Here is a 24,812-nt window from a genome sequence, read left to right as displayed (position 1 = left end):
CTAATTTTTGAGAGTTAGCTCGGCCTAGAAAAAGTTACAAAAGACTGTGTCTCCCCATGTAAATAATATAATTCACAAAATAATTATACAGTCAGGAATTACAGAAATCTCTTTTTATCATTTTCCTGCCAGAACTAGTAAATCTGTAATGTATGTCTTGGAACCTGCTCCCATTGACTTAGATGGTGCAAGACCAAGCCTGGAAATAGTATTTTTTTTTAAATGTATTCCTATTCTAGTACTGTAGGCTAAAATGAGCATTTCTCTTAAAATATGGAATCATGAAACAATAATCCCAATATTAAGGTTTTAAGAAATACACCAGAGGACAAATAGTGCTTGCTACTGTTGCAACTAGCAGAACACAATAATAATTAGTGCTACAGAACTTTCAATGATAATGCCAAATAACGGTCAAAGTCAGCCCTCTTAAACAAGCCTCTCTGATATGAAGCCCTCATAACTCTTTTTTGACTGTATCACATACTATAACTGTATCTTCTATTAAATAAAGTGGATAAAAATTATGTAGGGTGAATCACACATTCTTTCAGTTTTTCTTCCTCATTTTTCACAAAAATTGAGAAAATTAGGCTGGAATAGACATATGCATAAAATGCAGCTTTAGAAACTTCCAGGGACACCTGACATGCCCTGGAGTCACCAGCTCCATTACTATATGGCTGCTCCTGGGTAGTTCCTACATGCTAAAGGATTTTACTTCTTTGCTTATGTAACCCACACACCTCTTGGGTGTAGTGTTCTGTCCCATCTAGCGGCACCAAGACCACTTAAAGAGAGAGATAAAATGAGTCTGCTCTCAGCCAGTTAGTTTTAGCTCATGCTTTAAGCTCCAGAGGTCCCAGGTTCGATCCTGACGACGACCGGGGTACTGTCGGTGTTACACTTACTCCCGCTGGAATTACAGTGATCACCAAAAGATTTATGAATCTGTCTCATTCCAGTACAATAGTCCCCATACAAGGCTGTGGACTGCTTGGGTTCCACTTAATCCCCACATTAAAGGATTAAAGCCCAATCTTCACCACCACTGCATTCCAGGTGGAGTTGAAGACACTCAGCACCTTGTAGGGTCAGGCCCTAATCAGGCTTAAGTTGTGCATACAGCCTTGCGCAAGGGAGAATTTCACTCTCCAAGTCTGTTGCTGGCTTGAAGTTTTATAGCCTCCCAGGGAAGGAGAAAGTTGGCAACTTGAAATTGAGTTTTTAATTACCCCCGACCAACTGCAAAATTCCAGATGCAAATAATAGAATTCAAACCTCACAGTCGCAAATCAGCTAGTTAGACACATAAATGCTGTTATTTGTGCCTACAACTGATTGTGGGTATAGAAGTAGAAGCCAGGTTAATTAAAAAGTTAGTTACTAAAAGTCAGGCCTATAATAAAAGGGTTTGTTTCAGATCACACGGGCTCATTCTCCTGCACTGATTAGTACTAGAATTGTTCTGAATGATTCCTCCACTACTGACATCAACTAGGTTTTTGCAATTCACATTGCTTGCTTTTCAATAATAACTTGGTGTACCCTGGGGGCTTGTCTTCACTACGGGGGTAAATCGACCTAAGTTACGCTACTCCAGCTACGTACCTTAGGTCGATTTACCCCAATGTCTTCACTGCGCTGCGTCAACAGGAGACGTTCTCCAGTGATTTACCTTATTCTTCTTGGAGAGCTGGAGTACTGGAGTCGACTGGAGAGCGCTCTGCCGTTGATTTAGCAAGTCTTCACTAGACCCGCTAAATTGACACCCGCTGCATCGATTGCAGCAGCCTCAATCTCCCCGGTAGTGAAAAAAAGCCCTGGTATAATGAATTTTTTCCTACAGTGCATTTTGCAATTATAATACAACACTGACATAACTAAACAAGATAAAAAAATAATCACAAGATAGGATGTTCATATGGGGCAGGGATTGCAAACATTTTTCTTCCTTGCTTAAATGAAATAGAAGTTAATTGTTTTTGAAGGTGAAAACATACCCATACAAGAAGCAAGAGGCTTCTTTTCACTGTTCCACAGTACCCCAACATCCCCACAATGATAAGGAAACAGCAGACTGCAATCATGACTGGATGGACCACAGGAAAATAAGTCAAAATGACAGCCTCCTCCACTCTGAAAACAAATATAACCCAGAATTAAAATAATAAAGTACTACCCCAAAATCAAAGCACCTAAACGTAAAATAATAATATTACAGTCTAAAAAGCAAATAGCATTAACTATTTGCTACATAATTTAAAATGTGTTAGCAGTCTGGGATCATGGAAATCATTTAAATGGAGTTTTTAAAGTCCTATGTTTCTTCCAAGTTATGGAAGATTGGATACTTAGAGTGCTGCTCTTTGGGGCAGAGATTTTTTGTTCTGTGTTTGTACAGCACCTAGCTCTTGGGTCCTGATTCCTGACTGGGGCTTCCAGGTGCTATAGTAATAAAATATATTATTAATACTTTGTGTTATTATTATTAATAATAATAATTCTGAATTCACTAAGACTGAGTGAAGCAGTCAAAATATACCCTAGTTTAATATACTTGCAGGGTAGGTAGCCCAAAACAGCAATAAAGAGATGCAGAGAGATCAAAAAAGGGACTAGGTAAGGGGGGAATTACTTAACAGGTCTTTTCCCATCTGTCACAAGGTGACTGGCCCCTTTAAGAGGGAGCAGGGTCCAGTGCACCTGCGGCTGATTGCCTGCTGCCCAATTTGGCTTAAGGGAAGGCACATGGGCCTTGTAAAGAGGAAACAGGAAGAGGAAGGTTGGGGATAGAATGAAGCTGCAGAGGAATGCTGCTCAAAATGCACAGGAAGGAAGCAGCTGAGGAAGCTGCTGGAGGAATGGCCCAAAAGTTCAGCCAACTGTCCAGGAACCAAACCAGATGCAGGGGCCTCAAATGATTCTGCAGAAAATCCCAGTGAGATGCTCTGAGCGACAGCAGAATTCCCTGACTGGGGTTGTCAAAGAAAGGGTGGAATTTGTTGCCAAGGATCTGAAAGTTTAGGAAAATGCTGTTAACCAGATCCCTGATACAAGCACCAATTACCTCTACAAACTATAGAACCAGATGAAGGCTCTCTGGCAGACACTGGATGACAGGATGAAGGTTCGTGAGGCTCAGATCCAGGAAATAAGACAGAGGTGTTCCCAAGCTATGGATAGGTTGGCTAAGCAATGGAGTGAACCAAGCAACTAGAGGCAGTCCTTAAAAAGGTGAGAAAGCTTTTACAAGCTAAAGGCATCAATGCTTTGGATTTGAGATCCCTACTTCAAGAAGCAGCACACCAAGAGCCAGTCCAAAACACTGCTTGGGTATAATGGGGCTTGGATACCCTGTGGTACAAACACAGAAGAAAGTGCCAGATAGAAGCTATAGTTGGAGAAGGCTACAATAGACACCAAGGAGAAGTCTAAGAGTCTCACTAAACTCAAGAACGGGCACAAAGCCATGGTCATAACTCTGGTAGAGTGCCTGCTTCATGGAAAAAAGCAGATGCCAGAGTTGGAGATAACTTGTGGAAAGCTTGAGGGGAACTCCACCAAGCTGCATAACTGGAGTGCTGAGCTGCAGCCTCTGATCACAGAACTCAAGAGACAACTGGCTGAGAAAGAAGAGGAACTAAAAGGAGCCTTGACTAAGGTGGCAGAAGGAGCAGCCCAGAAGAACATAGGCCAGCAGGAAATCCACAAGCTGGAATCTCAGGTCACTGAACTTCAGGGAGACCCTGAGTCAGAGCAAGTAGCCAGAAATAAAACAGAACTCCCTCAGGTCCTGCTTCTGGGTGAGCTGGAGGCACTGAAAACAGAGCCAAAAGACACAACAAACTCCACAACTGCACATTGGGAACTCAGGTCAAAGCAGGAACCGGAAGTGACTTTTCTGAAGATGACCCTAGATCAGTGGTTCTCAAAGCCAGTCCGCCGTTTGTTCAGGGAAAGCCCCGGGCAAGCAGGGCCGGTTTGTTTACTTGCCGCGTCCACGTCCACTGGCCGCGGTTCGCCGCTACAGGGCAATGGGGGCTGCGGAAAGGGCGGCCAGCACATCCCTTGGCCCGTGCCGCTTCCTGCAGCCCCCATTGGCCTGGAGCGGCGAACCGCGGCCAGTGGGAGCCGCGATCGGCCAAACCTGCGTAAGCAGCAGGTAAACAAACCAGCCCGGCCCGCCAGGGGCTTTCCCTGAACAAGTGACAGACCGGCTTTGAGAACTACTGCCCTAGATGATGAGGTGAAGACCCAGGAGGCACAAATCCAGAAGCTGAAGTAGAAACATTCACAAGCTGTGAAGGAGCTCGTAGAGCATCTGAAACAAACTGAGCAGGTGAAAATGAACCATGAGGAGGCAAAGTAGGTTCTGGAGAGCAAGCATGTGGAACTGTCCAAAGAGGTGAAGATGCTTCTGCAGGACAAAGGGGAATCAGAGCACAAGCAGAGGAAAGTAGAAGTCCAGCTCCAAAAGCTGCAGGTAAAATTTATGGGAGATGAAAGAGAGCGAACAGAGCTGGATTAGAAAGTCAGCAAACTGTAGGAGGAAATGCACCAGAAGCTGAGTGTCAGCACTAAGCTGAGATAGATAGAAGATGAGAGGAATGGCCTCAAAGGACAGGGAAAAGAAGGAGGATTCAGCCAGGAGATCCATCTGTTGACTGAAGGTCCAAGTTGCCCCGCTCTGGAAATGAAAGAGCAAATCCTTGAGGAAGAGGAGATGGGGAAAGGAAACCAGTGACTTGACTGGGGAAAACATAAAACATTAACAAAACAATGTGGGTGGAGGAAGAACAGAAGTGGGTTCAGTTAAGAAGAATCCTAAAAGCCTAAGGTAAGGCTGTCAAAACACTAGTTACTGGAAACCCCAAGAGGAAGCTCGATATTATTATGGACTTTCCCAAAGGTGAAAGAGGCACATGGTGTGTACATTCAGGGATGCTCCTCCCAAAAAGGTCATGAAACAGCATTACATAAAAGTAACCAGGGTAACAGCCTGACTTTCTTGACTATTCCACAGATAGCCCAAAGACTGGACATTCAGAATGTCTGGCATGTTATAAATTATGAGATGCCAAGAATTCTTGGCAACTACATGAGTCGTATAAAGTGTATTGGGCATAGCGCTAGACAACCTTTGGTTATATTGTTTGTGAGCAGAAAAACTAAGGGCATCAACAAAGATTTTCCAGACTTTCTGATATCTGCAGAAAAAGTAGTGCCTGCTTGTTTGGACAATTTGACCAAAAGATGAACACTTTGGGCATAGGAAGGTTTGGGAGAGAGAGGGGGACTAGCCCCTTAAAGAGGGAGCAGGGTCCAATGCATATGTGACTGGTTACCTGCTGCCCCGTTGGGCATTAAGGGAAGTCATGTTGGCTTTATAAAGAGGGAAACAGAAAGAGGAAGCTGGGGAGCAGAGTGAAGCTGCAGATCCTAGGAAGAGCTGATAACTGAGCCCAGTGTATGGCTTAGAGACAGTCAGACCTAAGGAAGGAGGGGGCTGTGCCCAGTGGGAGATGAGGGGAAAGAGATCAAAGAGACTTTGCTTTGGGTTTCATTTCATGTTAATAAACTCGCTTCTTGGGGTGTGGTTTGTTATTAGACATAAGCCGCTGTGGATCATGCCTGAGAACCTATGAAGGGGAAATGGAGACAGGATGCCAGAGAATTTGGCCAGAAGGGGGCACTACAGGCAGATGTGCCCTTTGACACCATCTCTGATTCCAGTGATTCAAAAAATATCACATTGTATGCTACAATGTGTATTAACTGAGGGGTTCCTTTCCCACAGAAAATTTAATTAGGAAACCCTGCTATATTTGATAAACTGTAGCACCATCATTCAGGTACATGGATAATTAGGTTTAAGAAAAAAAGTTTACCTTGTTTCTGCAGTTAAAGTGAGGACATTATTCAGGTAGTCCCTCATCCAAGCAGAAACACCCAACACACTGATGGACATCAACTAAAAGAAAAAATGGTGTTATTTATCAAGCATTTAAAAATTCATGCAGGATCAATTGTCAAAAATATCTACTGTATCATTTATTCGAACAATACTTTCCCCCTGCTGTGCTTACACGTGTTTGGAGCTGGTTATCTAGGTATTTAGAGAGGCAGTTTCAATTATCATTTCCCTTCCAGTTTGTATAACTGATACCTAGGAAGGCCTGCTCTTTGCTCTTGTGTAAAAAGGTGTAATTCTAACATTGGCTGACACACACACACAAACCCCAGTTCTCCCCAGTAGTAGATCCTAAGGAGGGCAGAAGCCATGGAGGGGAGTTACTACTGTTTCTAGCATCAATAACTCTTTCAAAGATTTCCCATAAAAATTCCAGTGGTTATCATGAAACATATGAAGCCAGCAACTTGTGAGGCATGATCCCAGAGGGGACACAAGTATTAATCAAATCAACTTATTAAGATTATTTTATTAGAGAAGGACGGTGATCACTTTGCAGTTAAACTCATAAGACTTGGTTTCAATTTCTCACTCTGACACAAACTCACTGTGTGGCCTTGGACAAGTCACTTAATCTCCTTGCCTGTTTCCCCAGCTGTCACGGGGGATAACAATCCTTTGTTTAGATTGTGAGCTTTATAGCTCTTTGCTGCGTACTCTGTATCAACAGCACCAACCACAACAGATCTCAGATACAGCCATTAACCCAATACTGTAATGCAAATAATTAATTCTGAATAGCTCTCCAATCACCACTGAGCCCCTGCAAGCCCCCATGGCAACTTTGTGCAGTTGGGGTGCCACACATTAAGAGGGGGACTGTCAAGGGAAGAGCCATGGAGCAGTAATTGCCCCACAACATGCTCTGCTCCTAGCCAGTGGGTTTCTGCTAGGAAATCTCTAAAGTATGCATGCTAGCCAGTGGGCTGCCATGGCCCTCCACCCCGCCTTTTCCTACACGTGGGTTCAGGAAGGGAGTGCCAGACCCAGCAATGCTTCTACTGAGTGGTGTATCTATGATGCTCTCACTAGTAATAGTGTCTCCTTTTGAGGAGTCCCAGATTTTCCCTTATCTAATTCAGTGCTGGCATCATGTGTGCCCTGACAGTGAACAAAAATACTTATGAAGAACTAGTCAACTGGTACAAAACTAATGCATTTTAATGGTTTCTCTGGGTCTTTATTACATTCTTGAGATTCTTTGCCTGCAGCACACGTATAGCCGGCTATTTCTGCCTTTAAAATTTAATGTGAAGTCCCAGTGGTTACTTCATCCCTTCTTTTCAAAATCACTGCACCTAATAGAGAATGCAGTCCTGGTTCTATGCAACATCAGCAGGAACCTCAGGTGTTCTGTATGCAGTGTGCATATTCCTAAAAGTCAGTGCATGTTAAAATTCTACTGCATGTCACTGCACATTTTCTTAAAGCTCGGTGGCAGATCTATTTTGGTTGGGGAAATGGAGAGTAGAGAGCATTTTCTTCTACTGTTTAGACCTGCCATTCAGGAAGCTATTAACAAAGTAAAAAGAAGAAAAGAATTGGGATCATTTCTAAGCCAAACTCCAGGAAATCCTGCCTGGGAAAAAGAGACAAGTGACATAAAATGTTGAACAAGCAACAGACCTCTTGTTTCTAGCATTTGACTAAAAGTATTTACAAAAGCCACAAGACTATTGTACGCTTGTACAAAAAAAAAAAAATAAAAAGGTCCCTGGCATTTCTGACATTATGAATGAACCATTTTCCTATGACATGATCAACAGGCAAATGAAAATAGTTTTAAACCCCTTTTGATAAATTTGATAAAGTGTTTGTAAATATTACTATCTGGTTTAAAGTATAGTAGAACTACTGAGAGTGGGATGCATTTGGCTCATTCTGTATTATTGGAAAGGCCTACAAAAGTGCTCAATAGAAGTGGAGAAAACCATCAAATCCTAACTCCTCAACAACTTCCAGATGAAGTTAAACAGGTACTGCAGAGGAAACAGCAACAGAAAGGAATTCCCATTTGCTAAACAATGCAGTGCTTTCTTCAGCACTAGACTAAGGGAAGTGTTTGGTTTTATACCATGTGGACATTTGTTTACTATGCATTGGAAGAAAACTACCAATTCCTTTTACTTACAACTGATAACCTATACCAACAACTTTATCACTGCTAATACTAACCAGACTCATAAGAACAACCTACATATGAAAGGTTTCAGATCTCATTCATAATCCCATGAGCCATCCAGTTCCCCTTTGCTGCTCTCCTTTAATGTGTATCTTTAATGGCAAAGCTGACATACCTTTTGCATGACATACACTAAATATAAGAAATTCCTCTTCTTAAATTTGTATCAGACAGTGGATATTACACACAGAGGAAATGCCTTTTTTTTTTTTTTTTTTTGGCAGGCCCACTCTAAATTGCCGTGTCAGATTGACATTATATTAAGAATTGGGCAGATCCTCTTCTCTCATTCCTGTAATGATGAAATACTGACACAGACACATTCCCCATATAAAGAACGGATATCGTGGAGGGAATTCTTCTAGCTTCAGTTTCACACTCCAAAGTCCAATACCAAATATACTGATGGAAAACTTTGATCATAATTCTGTGATAAAAATCTAGAATTATGACAATGACGGTCCTTGAATCAGCATGTTCACCTATACAGAATAAAATATTCCTTGTATATTTCATTTCCAAACAAACAAACTCAATTTACATATCTCCAGATTTTTTGCAGAAAGGAATTGCAAGAGGGCACAGACAATGTCAAGCCTAGAACTGTACTAATTTCTTCTCCCTCTCTAGCCACCCACAAAGAATATTTTTTGATAGGTCTCAAAGATTCACTAAAAAGACCATTGCCCTTAAAAAACACAAAACACTTTAATGTCAATAATTATGGATGGCAAAGCTATGAGTACACAATACTTTGCATAGTGACTCCCATTCGGAAACAAAACCCTGTCTATTTCCCTACAAAAAAAGTGAAGGGGAGGGAGGGAAACAGGGGATTATAAGTGGAAGCCATCTGGCAGCTAGATTATGTATATAAATATAATGTGAACTTTTGGCTTTTTGACTCTAGGAAAAAAAAACATCAACCCACACAGCATCTGTGCTTATAATGTAATTTGTTCTCCTCAGCACCTCCTCCTCCTCCTGAATTCTGAAGATTTCCAGATCAACTATCTTTGTCTGTATCTATGGACTTGAATATGGTGCACTCTACTGTTACACAGAACTCATTTTAATTTAGTATTTAAAAAAAAAATCTTCTAGTCATGGTTCCTCCATCTCTTCAATATAACATGCAAATTTTAAATCTATGCACCATAGAAAAAATGTAAATATTTTCCCACTATTTTATACACACAGGCTATGCCTACTCTACTAGCTAGGGGTGTGATTCCCTTCTTCATGCACAGCTAGTTCAAGTCCATATAGCAGAGGCACAGCTGAGCCTTGCCGAGTACAAACGCACCTGAAATCAGAGGGTATGCATACGGCAAGGCTCAGCCACCCATGCTGCCTCAGCTGCACTGCTACTTATACTCATGCTAGCTCAACGAGAGCTAGCGCAAGTACGCGTACACAGGCAGGGTAATCACACCTCTAATTTGCAGTGTAGGCATAGTCAGAGAGAGAGACACTCCATAACATTCTAACTTGTAAGTAGGAGGCTGTTGTTCAGCATAGGCCTGATCCTGCAAAGTTCCCAACTTAAGTCAGTGGAACTGAGAGCACTTAGCACCAAACCTTGGGCCAGATCCTGAGTTGGTGTTACAACAATTGAAACCTGTTGAAGTTCTGGCCTCACGTGTTCGCAATCTCCTCGGGAAGGAGCCACAGCAGCCACCAAAAAAAAAAAAAAAAAAATCTTGGGGTGCAAATAAGCCTTATGGGGCAAGCAATGGCAGTCATATCCCAATAGCCTGCTGCAATCCAATTTCCAAGGAGAAGTCGTAAGAGACAACCTGATGGGTTTTGTTTTGTTTTGTTTCTGGAGGGAGGCCAAAAGGAACTAAAATTGGCAGATCCTATTTCAGCCAATTGTTTACATTACTAATTTAACACTGAAATATCAACCAGCAAGGAAGCTATACCAGATAGAATTTGACTATCAAAGGGCACAGTATAATGGGAGGGGTGGGGGGAAAACATCAAAAATAATTTCCACCACATTAGTAATAATATCAGTGCATCAATAAGTTTTTATCGACCATTTCTCTGTGGACCCCACTCTGTGTCGTAAGCATAACAGTAAGCTTTTTAATATCTATTTGTTACAAATGACTGTAGAATTCACAATACATTATATATTCATCAACATGAAACTGAGTTTATAAAATTGACTATCATATTAAATTTATTTTCATCTTGATTAAATAAAGATAATAAATAATGTTGTTTTCAAAAATGATCATTAAAATAAATGTTTATCACATATTGACATTTAACTTTCAAACTAGTTTTATTCATTTTGAAGTTTGACTGTATCCCATTCAAACAACTAAGAAACTGGATGTACAAGAACATATTCAGAGAGCTAGGAATGGCCATGTACAAGTTACATCTTAAATTATTGTTAAGAGGCTTTATATAAATTGGATATTACATGGTTTAAAAGAAAATATCAAAAGGCATTTTTATCCATTAAGCATGCCTGCAGAACTTCGCTCATGGCTCTGCTTCTTATGATGTCTGAAAGGTCATGGCTAATTTGGAAAAATAAATTTGATATTTTCAGTTAAGCTATGTACATATGTTTATATAAAGAGAGGGGGAAGAGCAATGACGCTTGTAACTAAGGTTGCATACGTTTCCATTCTTAGCAACTTTTTTGGTCACAACCTAAAAATTACTTGTTGGGCTGAAATTTGCCATCTGCTTGAAGGAGATTTTCTTATTAATTATTATTTTATTTTGAAAATTTGAGCAAAAACATTTAAGCCACTTGGAAGTATGTGGAGAAGGCAGGAAACAATTTTCTACATTATTAAAAAAACAATATGTTTAAAAAAAAAAAAAAAAACCTCTTGCATCAAAACAAATGGATGAGGGTAACAATTTTAGTGCCCTTACTCATGCTGCGTAGCATTTTACTCCACACAAAAAAAATTACTGTAACTTCAATGGGTTTACTTGCACAGTAAGATACCATTCAGCCTGAGTAAAGGTATCAGAATCTGGGCCTTAATTTTAGTATACAAATAACCCTCACTAAGAAATCCTTGAGTGGTCCAATGAAAATTGGCTTGGGTTTGACTAAGCTGCAACCTGATGAAAAATCGCTTAGTGCACACACAGAACATTCTGGAATAGGCTTTCACCATTAAACTCACAGTTCAGACGCACAGCATAGCTGTAGCTAATTTAGCTATTTACAGTTTCTTATTTTCCTGAAATACTCAGGGACCAGTTTGCCCCCTACATTCCAACACTATTGTCCTTTAGCATAAGAGAATGTAGAGAGAGGACTGAGTCCTCAGTTTTGTACCCATCTCCTCCATGACTACTCTCAACACCTCTACCTCTTATTAAATAAAGCCTCATACTGCTCCTCCAGGAAGCAAGAAAATATTATTTCCATTATACAACAGACGTAACGGAGATCCAGAGAGGTTAAGTGACTTGCTCGAGGTCACATAGGAACTTTGTAGCAAAGCACAGATTTCTGATGTGAAAGACTCATGTCTTATGCCCTAGACAAAGCCACTTATCAGAAAAATTGCTTCCAATTGACAATGTATTTTGTTATGCTGTCTAAACTACTACTGTGTGCCCAGAGACCTTTGTCTAGTGCCATTAGAACTACAGATAATGGGCAAAATATCATTAGGCCGATTTTATAGATAAAAAGGAAATAGTGAATAACTTTCTGGGCAGCAGTGGGGGTTAGGCCTTACCTGTGAGCCAACAGACTTAGACATGACAATTTGCTGTGACCTTCAGAACATCAGTTAACCTCCCCGTTTCTCACCTGTAAAATGGGGTTATCAATAGGTGCATATACTACTTGTGAGGGTTAATAAGAAATGCTGTGCAATTCTTTTAAATAATAATAATAAATATTTACACAGAGATATATTATTGGAGCCAGCGCCGGCTCCTGGGTTTTTGCCGCCCCAAGCAGCAAAAAGAAAAAAAAACTGCGATCGCGATCTGCGGCATTTCAGCAGCAGCTCTACCGCACTGCTTCAGTCTTTGGCGGCAATTCAGCGGCTGGTCCTTCGCTCCAAGAGGGAGTGAGGGACCCGCCGCCGACTTGCCGCCAAAGAGCCAGATGTGCCACCCCTCTCCATTGGCCGCCCCAAGCACCTGCTTGCTGGGCTGGTGCCTGGAGCCGGCCCTGACTGGAGCTTGGAGGAGTGAAAGCTACATAGGAGAAATACAGGTATTCTTCTTTATAGCCTATGTCTGCTGCCTTCCACAGAGCCTTGAGTCAATGGGAAATTCTCAGGCTATAGCAACAGAGAAGGGATTGGGGAGTATTGGCAAAAACATTTTCTGTAAAGAGAGATGTCAATTTAAACAGAAAATGAGAGAAAGTACCCACAAGAGCAATGGACCATTCAAGCTGTTGGACATCATGTCTTAGTGTTCTAAACATCTAGTTTGAAATATTTACTCTCCCTGGAGCCATCAGTCCAAATATAGACAGAACTGGCTCACGCCTTCATCCTCAAGGTGGATGCACTGAATTTCATGCAGTTAACTGTGTGGATTTTCCAAATCAGGCCTTAAAAGCTATACTTCCCTTGGCTGTCCATGGCCAGTAAGAAGCCTAGCGCCTTTGCTAACAGGAACTTCTCCCCAGTGTCACTGTCAAAATTCCCTCTCCCCACCAACACCATTTTGCAGAGGCTGAGATGTTGGTCAATTGCTGTAATTCCATGGTGCTAGACATATATAACGCATAAAGAGATTTGGGATGAGGTGATACACACATTTACATTATGAGTGTCATCTATTCTACCTTCAGTGAGACACAGTATATTGGGATCACGCTGTCAGAGCATTCCTGTCTCCTCTCATTTCCAAAATGAAGGCAGAGACACCAACCCAGAGCATCAAGTTCAGTAGTCTCCCCTTCCTCCTCAGTTCCCTTCTCCCTTTACCCACTCACCTCTTACTCTGACAGCCCCTGCCTCTCCCGCATATAAATCCAAATGCCCCTTCACACACACACCCCCAAAAAGAGATCCAGGTGATTGTACACCCCCTAATCAGAGCCCTGAACCTGACAGAGGCCTTTATGCACTATAACAATCTAAAAATATTAGATAACTGATATAACCTAAAGATTCCTTCTTAACTGGGAAAACATTAGCACAAGTATTAAATAATACACTCCTGTTCCTTTAAAATCCTGGCTTGCAGTGATTTCCTGCTCTGCAGGATGAAGTCCACTGAATAACCCTGAGTTCTGTAGAAAGATGTTCCCTTCCTACAGCTCTGCTGGAATATTCTCTTCATATATGGGAGCTGAGAAAAGTCTCTTCAAGAGAATAGTCCTTATCTAAAGCCAAAGGACTGAATCCATAGGTGCTCCAACTCCCTGCAACTCCCAATGGCGTCATTTGATGCTAGAGAGCAGTGGAAACAGCTTCTCTCAGGATTTGACTCTAATGGAAAGAGGATAAACTGGATTGTTATGATAGCAAAATCAGTGTAAGTATAAAAGACAGAAACCAAAGTTACAAGATACTACATGTATATTTATTATGGTAACTTCACTGGATTTTATTTTGAATCTCGCCTTAAATATGCAAGGAGATATCAGGTTAAATGCCAGAAGAGTCTGGCTTGTCTTTAGCTTAAGCACCAATCCGCAATTACAATAGTACACGTATGTGCACCAACCTCAGCAGCACTCAAGGAAGAAATTGACTGATTTTATAATAATCTACAGAAAACAATACAAGAAATTTCATGACATATTATTGGTGATGGGAGATTTTAATGCAAAAGTAGTATCGGATTGGAATTCTGATTCGATGGCAGATTCAGACTCGGTGAAGAAAACAGAAGAGGAGAAAGGTTACTAAATTTCTGCCTAAGCAACAACTTGGTGATAATAAACATGTTATTTCACCAAAGAAAGCCATAGAAGAAATGGACTTGGATATCACCAGATGGGCAAACGAAGAACATGATGGACTTTGTACTTGTGAATCGCAGATGAAAATCACTTGCAGCTGATATTGGATTAGTAGAGGCATCAATGAGGTTGCAGCTGAGTGCCGAGAACAAAGATTTGTGTGTCACAGTTTCAGGGTAACTGCTTCTGTATTCTTCCACTCCGTGGTCTACTCCAGGAGTTCCCACTGTAACAGATGAAAGTCCTAGGACGTGTAAGCAGTTCAAAAGACTATACTGAGATATGCCTGGCATGACAGGCATCAGATATGACAGACATGGACTTTTGGGGCAATAAGTGTTACGTGGGGTAATCCCTGGGAAGTGGTTAATGCAAATTCCATAACTCTGGATTATGCAAAAATCCAGATTTTGAAGCTATACACTGAGGAGAGGGCCATTGACTAATGATTACCTGCTCCTGGAGACTAGCAATCAAAGGCACAAGCTGTCAAAAGGAAACAGCTGAACTGCCCAGTCAGGGTTTCTGGTTCCTGATCTAAAAACTGACAACCTTATAACCCAGGGGGCAAATGCCATTGATGGGGTTTGAAAGACTGATGCCTACCAGAGCCTTATGTTGGAGTTGGAGGTAATATCTGGTAAGCTTTTTAGCATGACTGTAGATTATTTTTATATGTTTTTTCTGCTATGCTTTTCACCTTAAGAATAAATGTACCTTACTTTGTGACGGATGGTTGGCGAGTGGCGTACACTGTTATAGCCCCTGTGGAGATTTCAACCAGAGGTGCTGGACCCCAGTCAGACCTACTGGGGAAACCACAGTGAGATGCAGAGGGACTGTAAGGCTAAACTTCCAGTCTGGAAGGAGAGAGATGTGGGTCTCCGCCCAAAAGAGGTGACTGCTGGGAGCCAGAAACCTTAAGAGGATGACCTCAAGGAAGACTGGGGTGGGAGGAGGTGAGGGAGGGTCAAAGATGCAGTTAATACTGAAGCTGACACAACAATGTGGACAAATTGAATGAGCCAGATAGCAGGAAAAAATACAACAAAGTTGTGAGGAAAAAATATCATGTCTCTGGTGAAAGAAAAAATGAACACTGACGAGACCTGGAATAGTGTAAAAGATAAGATTACAAAAGCAACTGAACAAGTGTTGGGCTACAAGGCCACAACAAAGAAACCAAAGTAGATAACCTAGGTTGACCAGAGAGATAAAACAGGATGTGAAGAGACACTAAAGTCTGGATAAGTGAAAAATATAAAGAAACAAAAGAATACGCAAAGAGAAATGACACAGGGATTATACTGCAAGATAAAGGAACTGGGTGGGACATACAAGTTGAAGATGCAGCAGTAAAAGAAAATCATAGGCAAATAACTGTGGACAAACAAGCAAAGAATAAGTGATAGAATATTTTGAAGAGCTGTACAATGTGCAGAACACCGTACATGAAACGGTCTTGGAGAAGCTTCCCAGTACAAACAAGGAAGAGCAGATATTGGAATTCTTACAAGTACTAAAGACCTTGATAGGAAGTTTGAAAAAGATACTGGGCAGTGACAACATAACTAAAACGCTGCTGCAGGCAAGCAAGGAACACATGGTACAGACAATGCACAGGCTATTCAACTAGATTTACAAACAAAAACAAGTGCCAAGAGAATGAGGGAAAGCAATAATAGTACAGTATTGAAAAGGAGATCAGAGTGAATTCAAGAACTACAGAGGAATCAGCTTATTGAGCATGCTGGGGAAAGCGTTCAGCAAGACATGTTAGAGGAGAAATGAAGAGGTACATGGAAGTGGCACTTGCAGAGGAACAAGCCAAATTTAGACCAGGATGAAGTACAACAGATCACCTACGTGTGATAAGACCGATATTGGAGAAGTGCACAGAACACAACTGAATCTGCTACTACAACTTTATAGACTTCAAACGGGCTTGTGATAGCAGTTGGCAGGAAGGGTTATGGCAAGTTTTGAGAATGTATGGGATTCTCAAGAAACTGATCAAGCTGATAGAACACAACTACAGCAAATCGATGAGGGCAGAGTGTAGACAAGAAGCGGATGGAATGGTTCAGGACAACTGTAGGCGTCAGACAAGGATGCATGTTGTCACCAGATTTGTTCACCTTGGTACTGGAAGCAGTTACGGCTGTAGCACTGAGAGATGAAATGGGAGGAGTCATATTACATGGGAGAACAATGAATAATCTTAGATTCACAGACAGACAATGTTGACTTCATAGCATTGACCCCTGAGCAACACAGTTATACGGACTGTAGCGGGGTGGTCACCCGCTCCTGCCTTAAAAGGCTTAAAACAACCCAGGGAGAGGGCTGTGGCAAGGAAGGAAAAGTGGGGCTGATTGGGGAAAGCAGCCTCAGCTGGGGGCCACGCCCCATCAGGCCGAGGCTGGCTTAATGAGGGCCCAGCTGGCCCTTATAAGAGGGCTGGGGCCAGAAGCCAGACACAGACTCTCTCTAGCTTTGAGAGGGGAGGGACCTGGCTGCCGGGAGCTGAGAGAAGGTACCTGAGGTGGAGCAGGGCTGGGGGAAAGCCAATGGAGCTGGGGAGCTCCAGCCTGGAAACCCCTCAGGTTGCAGCTTGGTGGAAGGCCAATTAGGTACTGGGGTTGGAGGAGGCAGCCCATGGGTAGGCAGAGGCAGCAGGTCCAAACCCCCCTTGCCTATGATGAGTGGCTTTTACACTGCAGTGTGCCCCAGTGAGCGGGGGCTAGATGGTGACTGCCAATAGCCAAAAACTGAGGCAAGGTGGGGATAGTGGGTGGGGGTTCCCCTGGGTGGGGAGACCCAGAGACTGTGGGGGTATTGCCAGGGGGCAGCACCCCAAAGACAAGGGGCACTGGGTCCTGGGAGGGACATGGGGGCCAGTGGTAGTGGGACACTGGCCTGCAGAGGGCGCTCCGGAGGCTGGAGATGCTAATTCCCTGAGAGGACCAGCAGGAGGCACCGCAGCGGTGAGTTGCACACCACGACATCGACCTAACGCCCAGTGTAGACAGCACTATGTCAACGGGAGGGCTTCTCCTGTCAACATAGCTATTACCTCTCACAGAGGTCTTCAATGAAGCACTATATCAGTGCAGCTGTGCCGCTGCAGTGTTTTAAGTATAGACCTGCCTGAAGACTCTGTTACTGAGCAGGCAGAGAAGCAGCTGTAACAGCACCCCAATTGCTTCTACTAAGCTCCTACAACCAGATTAATGAGTTATGACCCAGCTGACCCTGAGTAAAAGTTATTAAATGGGACAGCAAGTATCATCAGGCCTACCACCACGTTACTGTTTAGTGCTACAGTAACTAAGGTACTGGCAGTAGATTTACTCCCATCTCACATATAAAAGGAAAGGCCTTTCAGAATCTGAGGGAGGCTGCAGCTACATGTTAGCAAGTGCAACATCATTCCCATCCTCCTCCTTTACTAAGACCGCCTCAGAACTTTCTGAAGCGGCAAAGGCAAAAAAAATCAATCATTCTTTTGGTCAGCTGAGAGAGCTGGATGGTAAACCTCATTACAGACTTGAGGAGCAATAGGCCATTTACAGACTGCTTAAGTGTTATGGCCAGTAGGTCAGCAGTGGCAGAAACAGCTGCCTCTATCAGAATTCCTCAGCACAGTTCTTTTATTGGCTTTAGTTCCTGGTCTTTTTTCAAGCACAAAGCATTAAACTGTACACTAGGGAAAAGCTACAAGTGATCATAGCAAAGTAGCTGACAAGCTCCTTTCTCTCCCCCTGCATTTGAGGTCCCTGACAGCAGCCAAAATGTGAAAATGACCATGTCTAAAAGCAACTTTCCACATTTGCAGTTTCCCAATAAGACCTGTGGTTACTTTAGCCGGTTCTACCAGGCATGACATCTTCTTAAAGAGCTCCACATGCACAATGGTCTTCCCTGTGAGAAGATATAGCTGCTGATGGCAATGTCATAGAATTCCATGCTACACATGCTGGTATGGCTGCATGGATGGCACATAGCATAACAACATTTTTGTGTTTGCTCCTCCCAGACCCAGGCCATCAGCCTGCACCTAGCATGGAGGATGTAGGCAAGCTCACGTCCATTTGATGATGTCTCAAAAGTAAAGTTCAGGAATAATGATGCTATCATCTTCCTACAGGAGAAAAAATACCTATCTCCATAGTGTAATCTGCCTGCTCAAATAGATACAAGGTAGTCCCATCACCAGCCTGCAGCCAAACAGCAACTCAGTGAAATAGAGAGAGAATATCACTAAATCCTGGCTAGGTCCCTCAAACCATGATTTAAAAAATATAATTGCTGTATTACCTAGTTATTTCAAGCAAACCTTGATGGACCTTATGGCTGGGCACATTAAGGACAGGCTTCTCCTAGTCCAGGGGTTCTCAACCTTTTTCTTTCAGAGCCCCCACGCAAATATGCTATAAATCTCCAAGGCCCACCTGTGCCACAACAACTGTTTTTTCTGCATATCCAGCAGATTAAAATCCAGAGCCAGCATTAGGTGGTAGCAAGCAGGGCAACTGCCTGGGGCCCCACACCACAGGGGGCCTTGCAAAGCTAAGTTACTTGGGCTTCAGCTTCAGCCCCGGGTGGTGGGGCTCAGGCTTCAGTTTTCTGCCCTGGGCCCCAGTGAGTCTAACGCCGGCCCTGCTCTCTGGTTTATTTTGGAGGACCCCCTGAAACCTGCTCGCGGCCCCAGACTCCTGGTTGAGAACCACTGTCCTAGACCACTAGTCATGAAGCTATTTGGTGGCAGCATCAGCATTTGTAAGGGACACCAGTTCCAAAGCAGCCAGAGTGAAAAGTCCCTTTAGGATTGCTTGGAGGAATTCAGACCTGTATATCCCAGAGCTTAAGGTTTCTGCAAAACATTCGAGCTATACAGATGGCAGAAAATTATCTTTATGACACCTCTATTGTGTCTGCCAGTACAGAACTGCTACTGTATTAACAGCTCCAAAGTAATGTGTGCCCTGCACATTTACAATAAGCTGATCTTGTCTAAGCTTCCTGCCATCCCATGCTTACTCTGAGCTGGTGTTTATTATAACTGTGACCAACCAGCAAAAAAAAGACCCTCCACAGACAAGAGATCCCCCGCTCCATCTTTATTCAAGTGAACATTGACTTCAATGTGTGTGTGCTCAAACCCTTAAAGACAAGGGCACGGGGAGACTCATAGAACAATACCGTAACAATATCCACTACATGCACTGTACCAAACATCAGCAAGCAATTTGCTTTCAAAAGACATTTCGTTAAAATTGACTTTAGTTATCAAATGTAAATGTGGTCAGGGCAGAGAGGGGAGCAGAGCATGGCTGTTGTCCACAAAAAAAGAAAGTGTGAGTATAATTTTAATGCACACCTACAGCCCATTTACATCTACCCCTGCCTCCAGCCATACAACTCTGACTTTCATCTTCTTTTTGCTTTGAGTTGCTGAACAGTTGTACTCATCCACTTCTTTATACATGAAGAATCACCAACACCAAATGGGCTGGACAATTTTTTTATTTTAGTTCTAACTATTTTAATTTTATATATGGTACACATGATTTGTTGTAGAAAACTGCTTCAGTCTCTGAAACATCTGTGGTACACTCCTGCAACTCATCTGCTGATGCTGGCAACATCTATTATTTGATTACACATTCACATGCTATTATTTTATCATGTGACTGCTTGAGTGCAGTGCCCAGGCCTCGTTCAGCAAGCTTTGGTAACACACGTTATTGTTAACAGTGGGAAGGATTCTTGTTCTGAAGATCAGGCTGGGCAGTTAGTTTCTAAAGCTCATTGTTATACCATAGCAGTCTTGGAAAATCCCACATCCCTAGGGTGAGCAGAAAGATTTCCCAGTCAAGTCTAGCTTACACCATCCATTCCCAAATAAACTAACCTTGTTTAAAAAAAATAATTCTAGCCCTTAATGTTGTGAAGAAAATCTTAACACACCAATGGAGTATAAAATAGGACTGCTGCTACACTGCCAGACCTGTAGTGTACTGCCTCAGTTCAGCAGCAGATCCAGTAAAAAACCTGCAGTGAAAAGAGCTGCACTGGCTCCCAATGAATCTTCTAGCTTCCAGTCTGACCAACCCCAAGCATTCAAAAATCAGGAGTCAGCCTCCTCCCCCCAATTCATGAGATTGACTTTCCAGTCACAAAATTTAAGAAGAATGCTGCTTTCTTTTCATTGTTCTTTTTGACTTCTGGTGTTGGAGACTTGAGGGTTGACATTTTCAAGCTGCAGATAAAGGGGCTAGAAATTTCCTTTTTTTTTTTTTTTTGTGGTGGTGGTAAAAATGAAAGCAGAGATTCTGAGGTGATAACAGGACTTCAGCTGTTGGGTCAGCAGCAACACTGTGACAGCCAATCCCCCCAGGCCTGCTTCCTCTCCTCTCCTCAGAACACTTGGGCTCAGCCACCCGGTGGCCTTCTCCTTTGAACAGCGCCAGCCTCCACTTAATGTCCCTTGTCAGCTTTCCAGGCCCATGGACCAGAACAAATGACACCAAGCTTGTTAGCCGCCTCCATGGATACCAGCAGGATTTCATAAGCAAGCGAAGAAGCCCAGGACTGAGGCAGAAGCATTATGAATGCAGCAGTCAGCATGAGAGGCAAGACATCCACCATCAGGAAAAGATTCATAGTCAAACGTGAAGTATGGGAGGTACCTAGTTGGCTGCTGCAGCTTTCAAAAATTGTTGCTGAGGTAATAGATTTGGTAGGACTGGGAAGAGAATGGATGCATTTGGGGAGGGGAGAAGAGACGAGAGTGGATTAAGTTGGTGAGAAGAGATAAACTGAGGTGTGAATGGGGACTCAGCGAGTGGGGGGGATTCATAAGTTAGGGGATGAACCAGTAGCTGTAGAGTGAGGTGTATGAGCAGTGAGTGAATGGCAGAATGGGGCCACATCCAATACATGTGTGTAAGAGCTGTCCATCTACTCAAGTGTGATGCTGAATGCAGAAGGGGGGTTTCTTATATTTCACTTTCAAACTACTACTTTCTAGGACCTTAAAGGAAATAACACATAGTATTGTAGCAAGCTCAACAGCACAGTGCTCCAGAAATCTCACTATTTAAAATAAATAAATAAATAAATAAAGCTCTGTGAAACCAGAATCTCTCAAATGCATCAAACAGTATGCACACCCAAAAAATTCAGACAATGTAACATAGGAATTAGCCCAATGGTTCAACCAGTCCACTACAGTGCCCAGTACCAAAGAAGTGAAAGAAACCCAGTAATGTAATAACCTGTACATTTGGGAAATTTCTTACTAACTTCTAATAGTTAGTGAGAGACATGTCCACAAGCACCTATTTAGGTGTCTATGGTATATGGCCCTCAACACCACAGTATCTGAGCACCTCTCAAACATTAAACTTATTCTCACAACATTGTTGTGAGGAAGCAGAAATGAAGTGCCAAGATTTAAGTGACTTCCCCAGTGTCACATGGGAAGTCTATGCCAGAGCTGGGCTTGAATATAGTTCTCCCAAGTCCTATGCCTTAACCACAAGACTATCCTGCCTCTTGACCATGAGGATTTTTGTTATAAATTCTCACTCATAGATTATTCTGTGCAATGTGTTCATGATATGAGAGGATAGGAGTAGGGTGCCAGAAGTAATTGCATGTGCTTAAAAAAAAAAAAAGTTTCCTCATCGAGTTACATGGGTTTATTTTTTAAACACACAGCCCATAAAATAAAGTGGGAATGAACACTTAAGAAAATGGTGCAAACTCATTATCAAACAAAACCGATACCAATTGATAGCATTTGGCTAGCATCACGCTCAGGCCCCCTGAGAGCACTCCATCATGTCAAAGAATGTACCACTTTGCACCAAATACTACTTAACAATTTCCTATCCCACTCCAAACCCAGAATGGCTCCCAGTTTAACTGTCAGCCATCTCAGGACAGCTCTAAATTATGTCATTTAGCTTGTGCACACTTCCTGCATGCCTGGTGAATCTCCACACCAACTCCTCATAGGCCAGCACAGTGGGCATGAATGAGGCTGGGATGAGCCAGTAACACATAAACACTGTTTATGTAGATCCAATGGGTGTATTTTGCCTTTAACCCTTCTATACTTAATCCGTGTAAAGCCCAATTATGGGGATGAGGTGCATTTCAATCTGAGAGAGTGACTGAAGACTGAGGAATCTACATCAGGGGTAGGCGGCACGTGAGCTGATTTTCAGTGGCACTCACACTGCCTGGGTCCCGGCCACCGGTCTGGGGGGCTTTGCATTTTAATTTAATTTTAAATGAAGCTTCTTAAACATTTTTAAAACCTTATTTACTTTACATATAACAATAGTTTAGTTATATATTATAGACTTATAGAAAGAGACCTTCTAAAAACATTAGAATGTATGACTGGCCCGCGTAGAGTGAATAAATGAAGACTCGGCACACCACTTCTGAAAGGTTGCTGACCCCTGATCTACATCATGCACTATGGGCAGCAAAAGCTTCTGGGGCAGTGCTGATCACACCCCCTTGTGGGGGGAGTTTCAGAAACCATGATGCCTCTATAAATAGAGCTTAGACTAAAAATCTGTAAACAAAACAAAAGCAACAACAAAAAAATCACCCCACCCCTTATGTGATAAGGTAATACACTATAGATTGTCTGAGCCATAGCCCATTGAAGATAAGGGAAGGACTCGCAGGACTTTGGATCAAACCCTCATAGAGTAAATAATGCCGATGTGTTTGGGACAACCAGGAGTCAATTCATTCATGTGATGTTACGAAATTCATGAAATCCAGCATTAGCCCATCACTGGATATTTCCCTTCTCTGTCTATAGACACATATGCACACACACGCACTTATTTATATCCCCAGGTTAAAATCAAGTCCAATTTTATTTGCAACTAGTTTCCAGGGTCTTTAATCACCCTGCTTCCCCGATCAGAGGTGACCGGCTGGTGGCCTAGACCACAGGAGCCCAGAAGGGCAACTTGTACCCTGCTCTGAATGGAGGCGTGCTGCCGCTCCGTTAATACGTGCTCGGCTGTGCCCCCTGGCGCACTAGCGGCTGGCTGGGGCTGTAACTCTAGCCGGGACGTTGCCACCTGCTTGGCTGTGCCGGGGCCGGCTCATCCCGACTCACCCAAAAGAGCAGATTGAGGGCGTAGAGCAGGCAGCGCAGGCACTTCACCGAGTCCTCCCTGGCCATGGTGAGCCGCCGGCGGCAGAACGCCCCATCCTCTCACCACATCCTCCCACCCGAGGCGAGGCCGCCAGCCACCTGCAGGAGAAGGGAGAGAAGAGCACCGCGGTCCGTCGGCGGCCGAGCACAGGCAGCCGGAGGGGCAGCGGAGCGGGCACGCCCAGGTGCGCGGCCGGCTCTCGCTGCCCCCCGGGCCAGCCTCGGAAGAATTGGTGGGGGGAGAGGAGCGGAGGGAGAGGTCCCTCGCTCGCTCGCTCGCTGCCGGTTGTCAGGGCTGGAGACGGCCCCGAAGGGAGGTAGCCAAAGTTCCAGGTAAGTCCCCGGTCTGCCTCTGTCCCGCCCAGCCCCGCTCGGCCAGTCCCTGCGGGGGAGACGAGGCGGAGCGCCCCGGCCCGAGGACTGGCAGCACCAGCGAGCGGTGCCCTGCAGGCAGTCGGGGCCGCGCCGCCGGGGAAGGGGCAGAGCGCGGACACGGAGTCAGTCACCCTCCCCGCCCCCTCCGGAGATGCTGCTCAGCGCGCACCGCTTGCCTAGTCCCAGAGCGGCCGCCCCCAGCTCCCCTGCCCCGGTGCCCGCTCGGGGCTGCGGGCGGAGAGGCAGGGGCTCGGGAGCGCAGGCTGGCTCCAGCGAGTTTAGCGCGCGGCTCGGAAGCGTCCTCAGTCCCCTCCCAGGGAAAGAGGCGCTCGCCGTGGGGAGGAGAGGCGGAGAGTCACTTACCGCGTGGGCTGGGAGCAGCCCTGTGCGCCCCACTCGCTGGCTGGCACTCAGCGGGGCAGCGAAGGGCAGCACCAAGTCAAGACCTTCATCTCCGGGGAGCGCGACACACTGCCTGCGAGCAGGGAAAGTGCTGGGCACTTACTGGAAAGTCTCTTCCACTCCCTCCCCCTTTCTCAGCCCTCCGCGGCTCTGCAGGACAAGGCAGCAGCCGCCGCCAGCTGCACACACACTGCCACGCATGCTCCAGAGCCTGCTCCGGGCGCTTGTTGGGTCCTAGAGGCCACTCAGCTGAGCTTCCCTCTCTTCCACCCCCGGGATCATGCTTAGCTCAGCGTCCCTGTGACCCTGCTGGGGTGAGGAAACTTGTTAGCCACTGGCCCCGCGCACCATGGCTTCTGCTGCTGTGCAGAAAAGATCATTTTGATGGTGAATTCAATTCTTAAAGAGTTGGGAACTCAGAACCACTGCCACCACTCCATGCAAACACACAAAAAACACAATGCGGCCCATTGCCAGGCGAGGCATGTACTAGAGGGCTCCATCGTGCAAAGACAGCGGCTTAATTTATGCCCTGCCATGAGTTCAAATGAGAACAAGTTGCTTAAAGTTGTGTGTGTCCCTGAGATACCCTATGCAGATTGCAGGCTATGTGTGCCTATTGTTAGGGAAGGGAGTAAAGGATATCTGAAATTATTATTATTATTATTATTTTATTATATTTATTATGTATTTAAGTTAGATATGGGCCAAAAAGGAAACCCTAATTCTGAACTTTTTCAAATTTCAGTGGGTA

The 24,812-nt window shown here is 44.0% G+C and overlaps 1 protein-coding gene across 7 annotated transcripts in view; it reads right to left on the bottom strand.

The window, feature by feature from the left end:
• Positions 1–24,287, bottom strand: part of TSPAN12 (tetraspanin 12) — a 67,208-nt gene extending 42,921 nt beyond the window's left edge. For 2 of the 7 annotated variants that reach the window (XM_008172618.4, XM_042843880.2), the window contains exons 1-4: positions 24,020–24,259; positions 23,243–23,380; positions 5,892–5,974; positions 2,004–2,139 (exon numbers count right to left, since the gene is read on the bottom strand). In XM_008172618.4, coding sequence (XP_008170840.1) covers positions 2,004–2,139; positions 5,892–5,974; positions 23,243–23,308 — 285 coding nt within the window. In that variant the 5' untranslated portion in view covers positions 23,309–23,380; positions 24,020–24,259. Of the gene's footprint in view, positions 1–2,003; positions 2,140–5,891; positions 5,975–11,887; positions 11,927–23,242; positions 23,381–23,825; positions 23,963–24,019 lie in introns of those variants that run through there. The other 5 variants (XM_065563643.1, XM_065563434.1, XM_065563527.1 and 2 more) reach the window with 5 other exon arrangements.
• Positions 24,288–24,812: the final 525 nt, after the last annotated feature.

The sequence above is a fragment of the Chrysemys picta genome, chromosome 1 (genome assembly GCF_011386835.1).
Source record: "Chrysemys picta bellii isolate R12L10 chromosome 1, ASM1138683v2, whole genome shotgun sequence".
Taxonomy (NCBI): domain Eukaryota; kingdom Metazoa; phylum Chordata; order Testudines; family Emydidae; genus Chrysemys; species Chrysemys picta.
The sequence above is the reverse complement of the archived record's forward strand: the minus strand, read 5'-3'. Positions and strand labels throughout refer to the sequence as shown.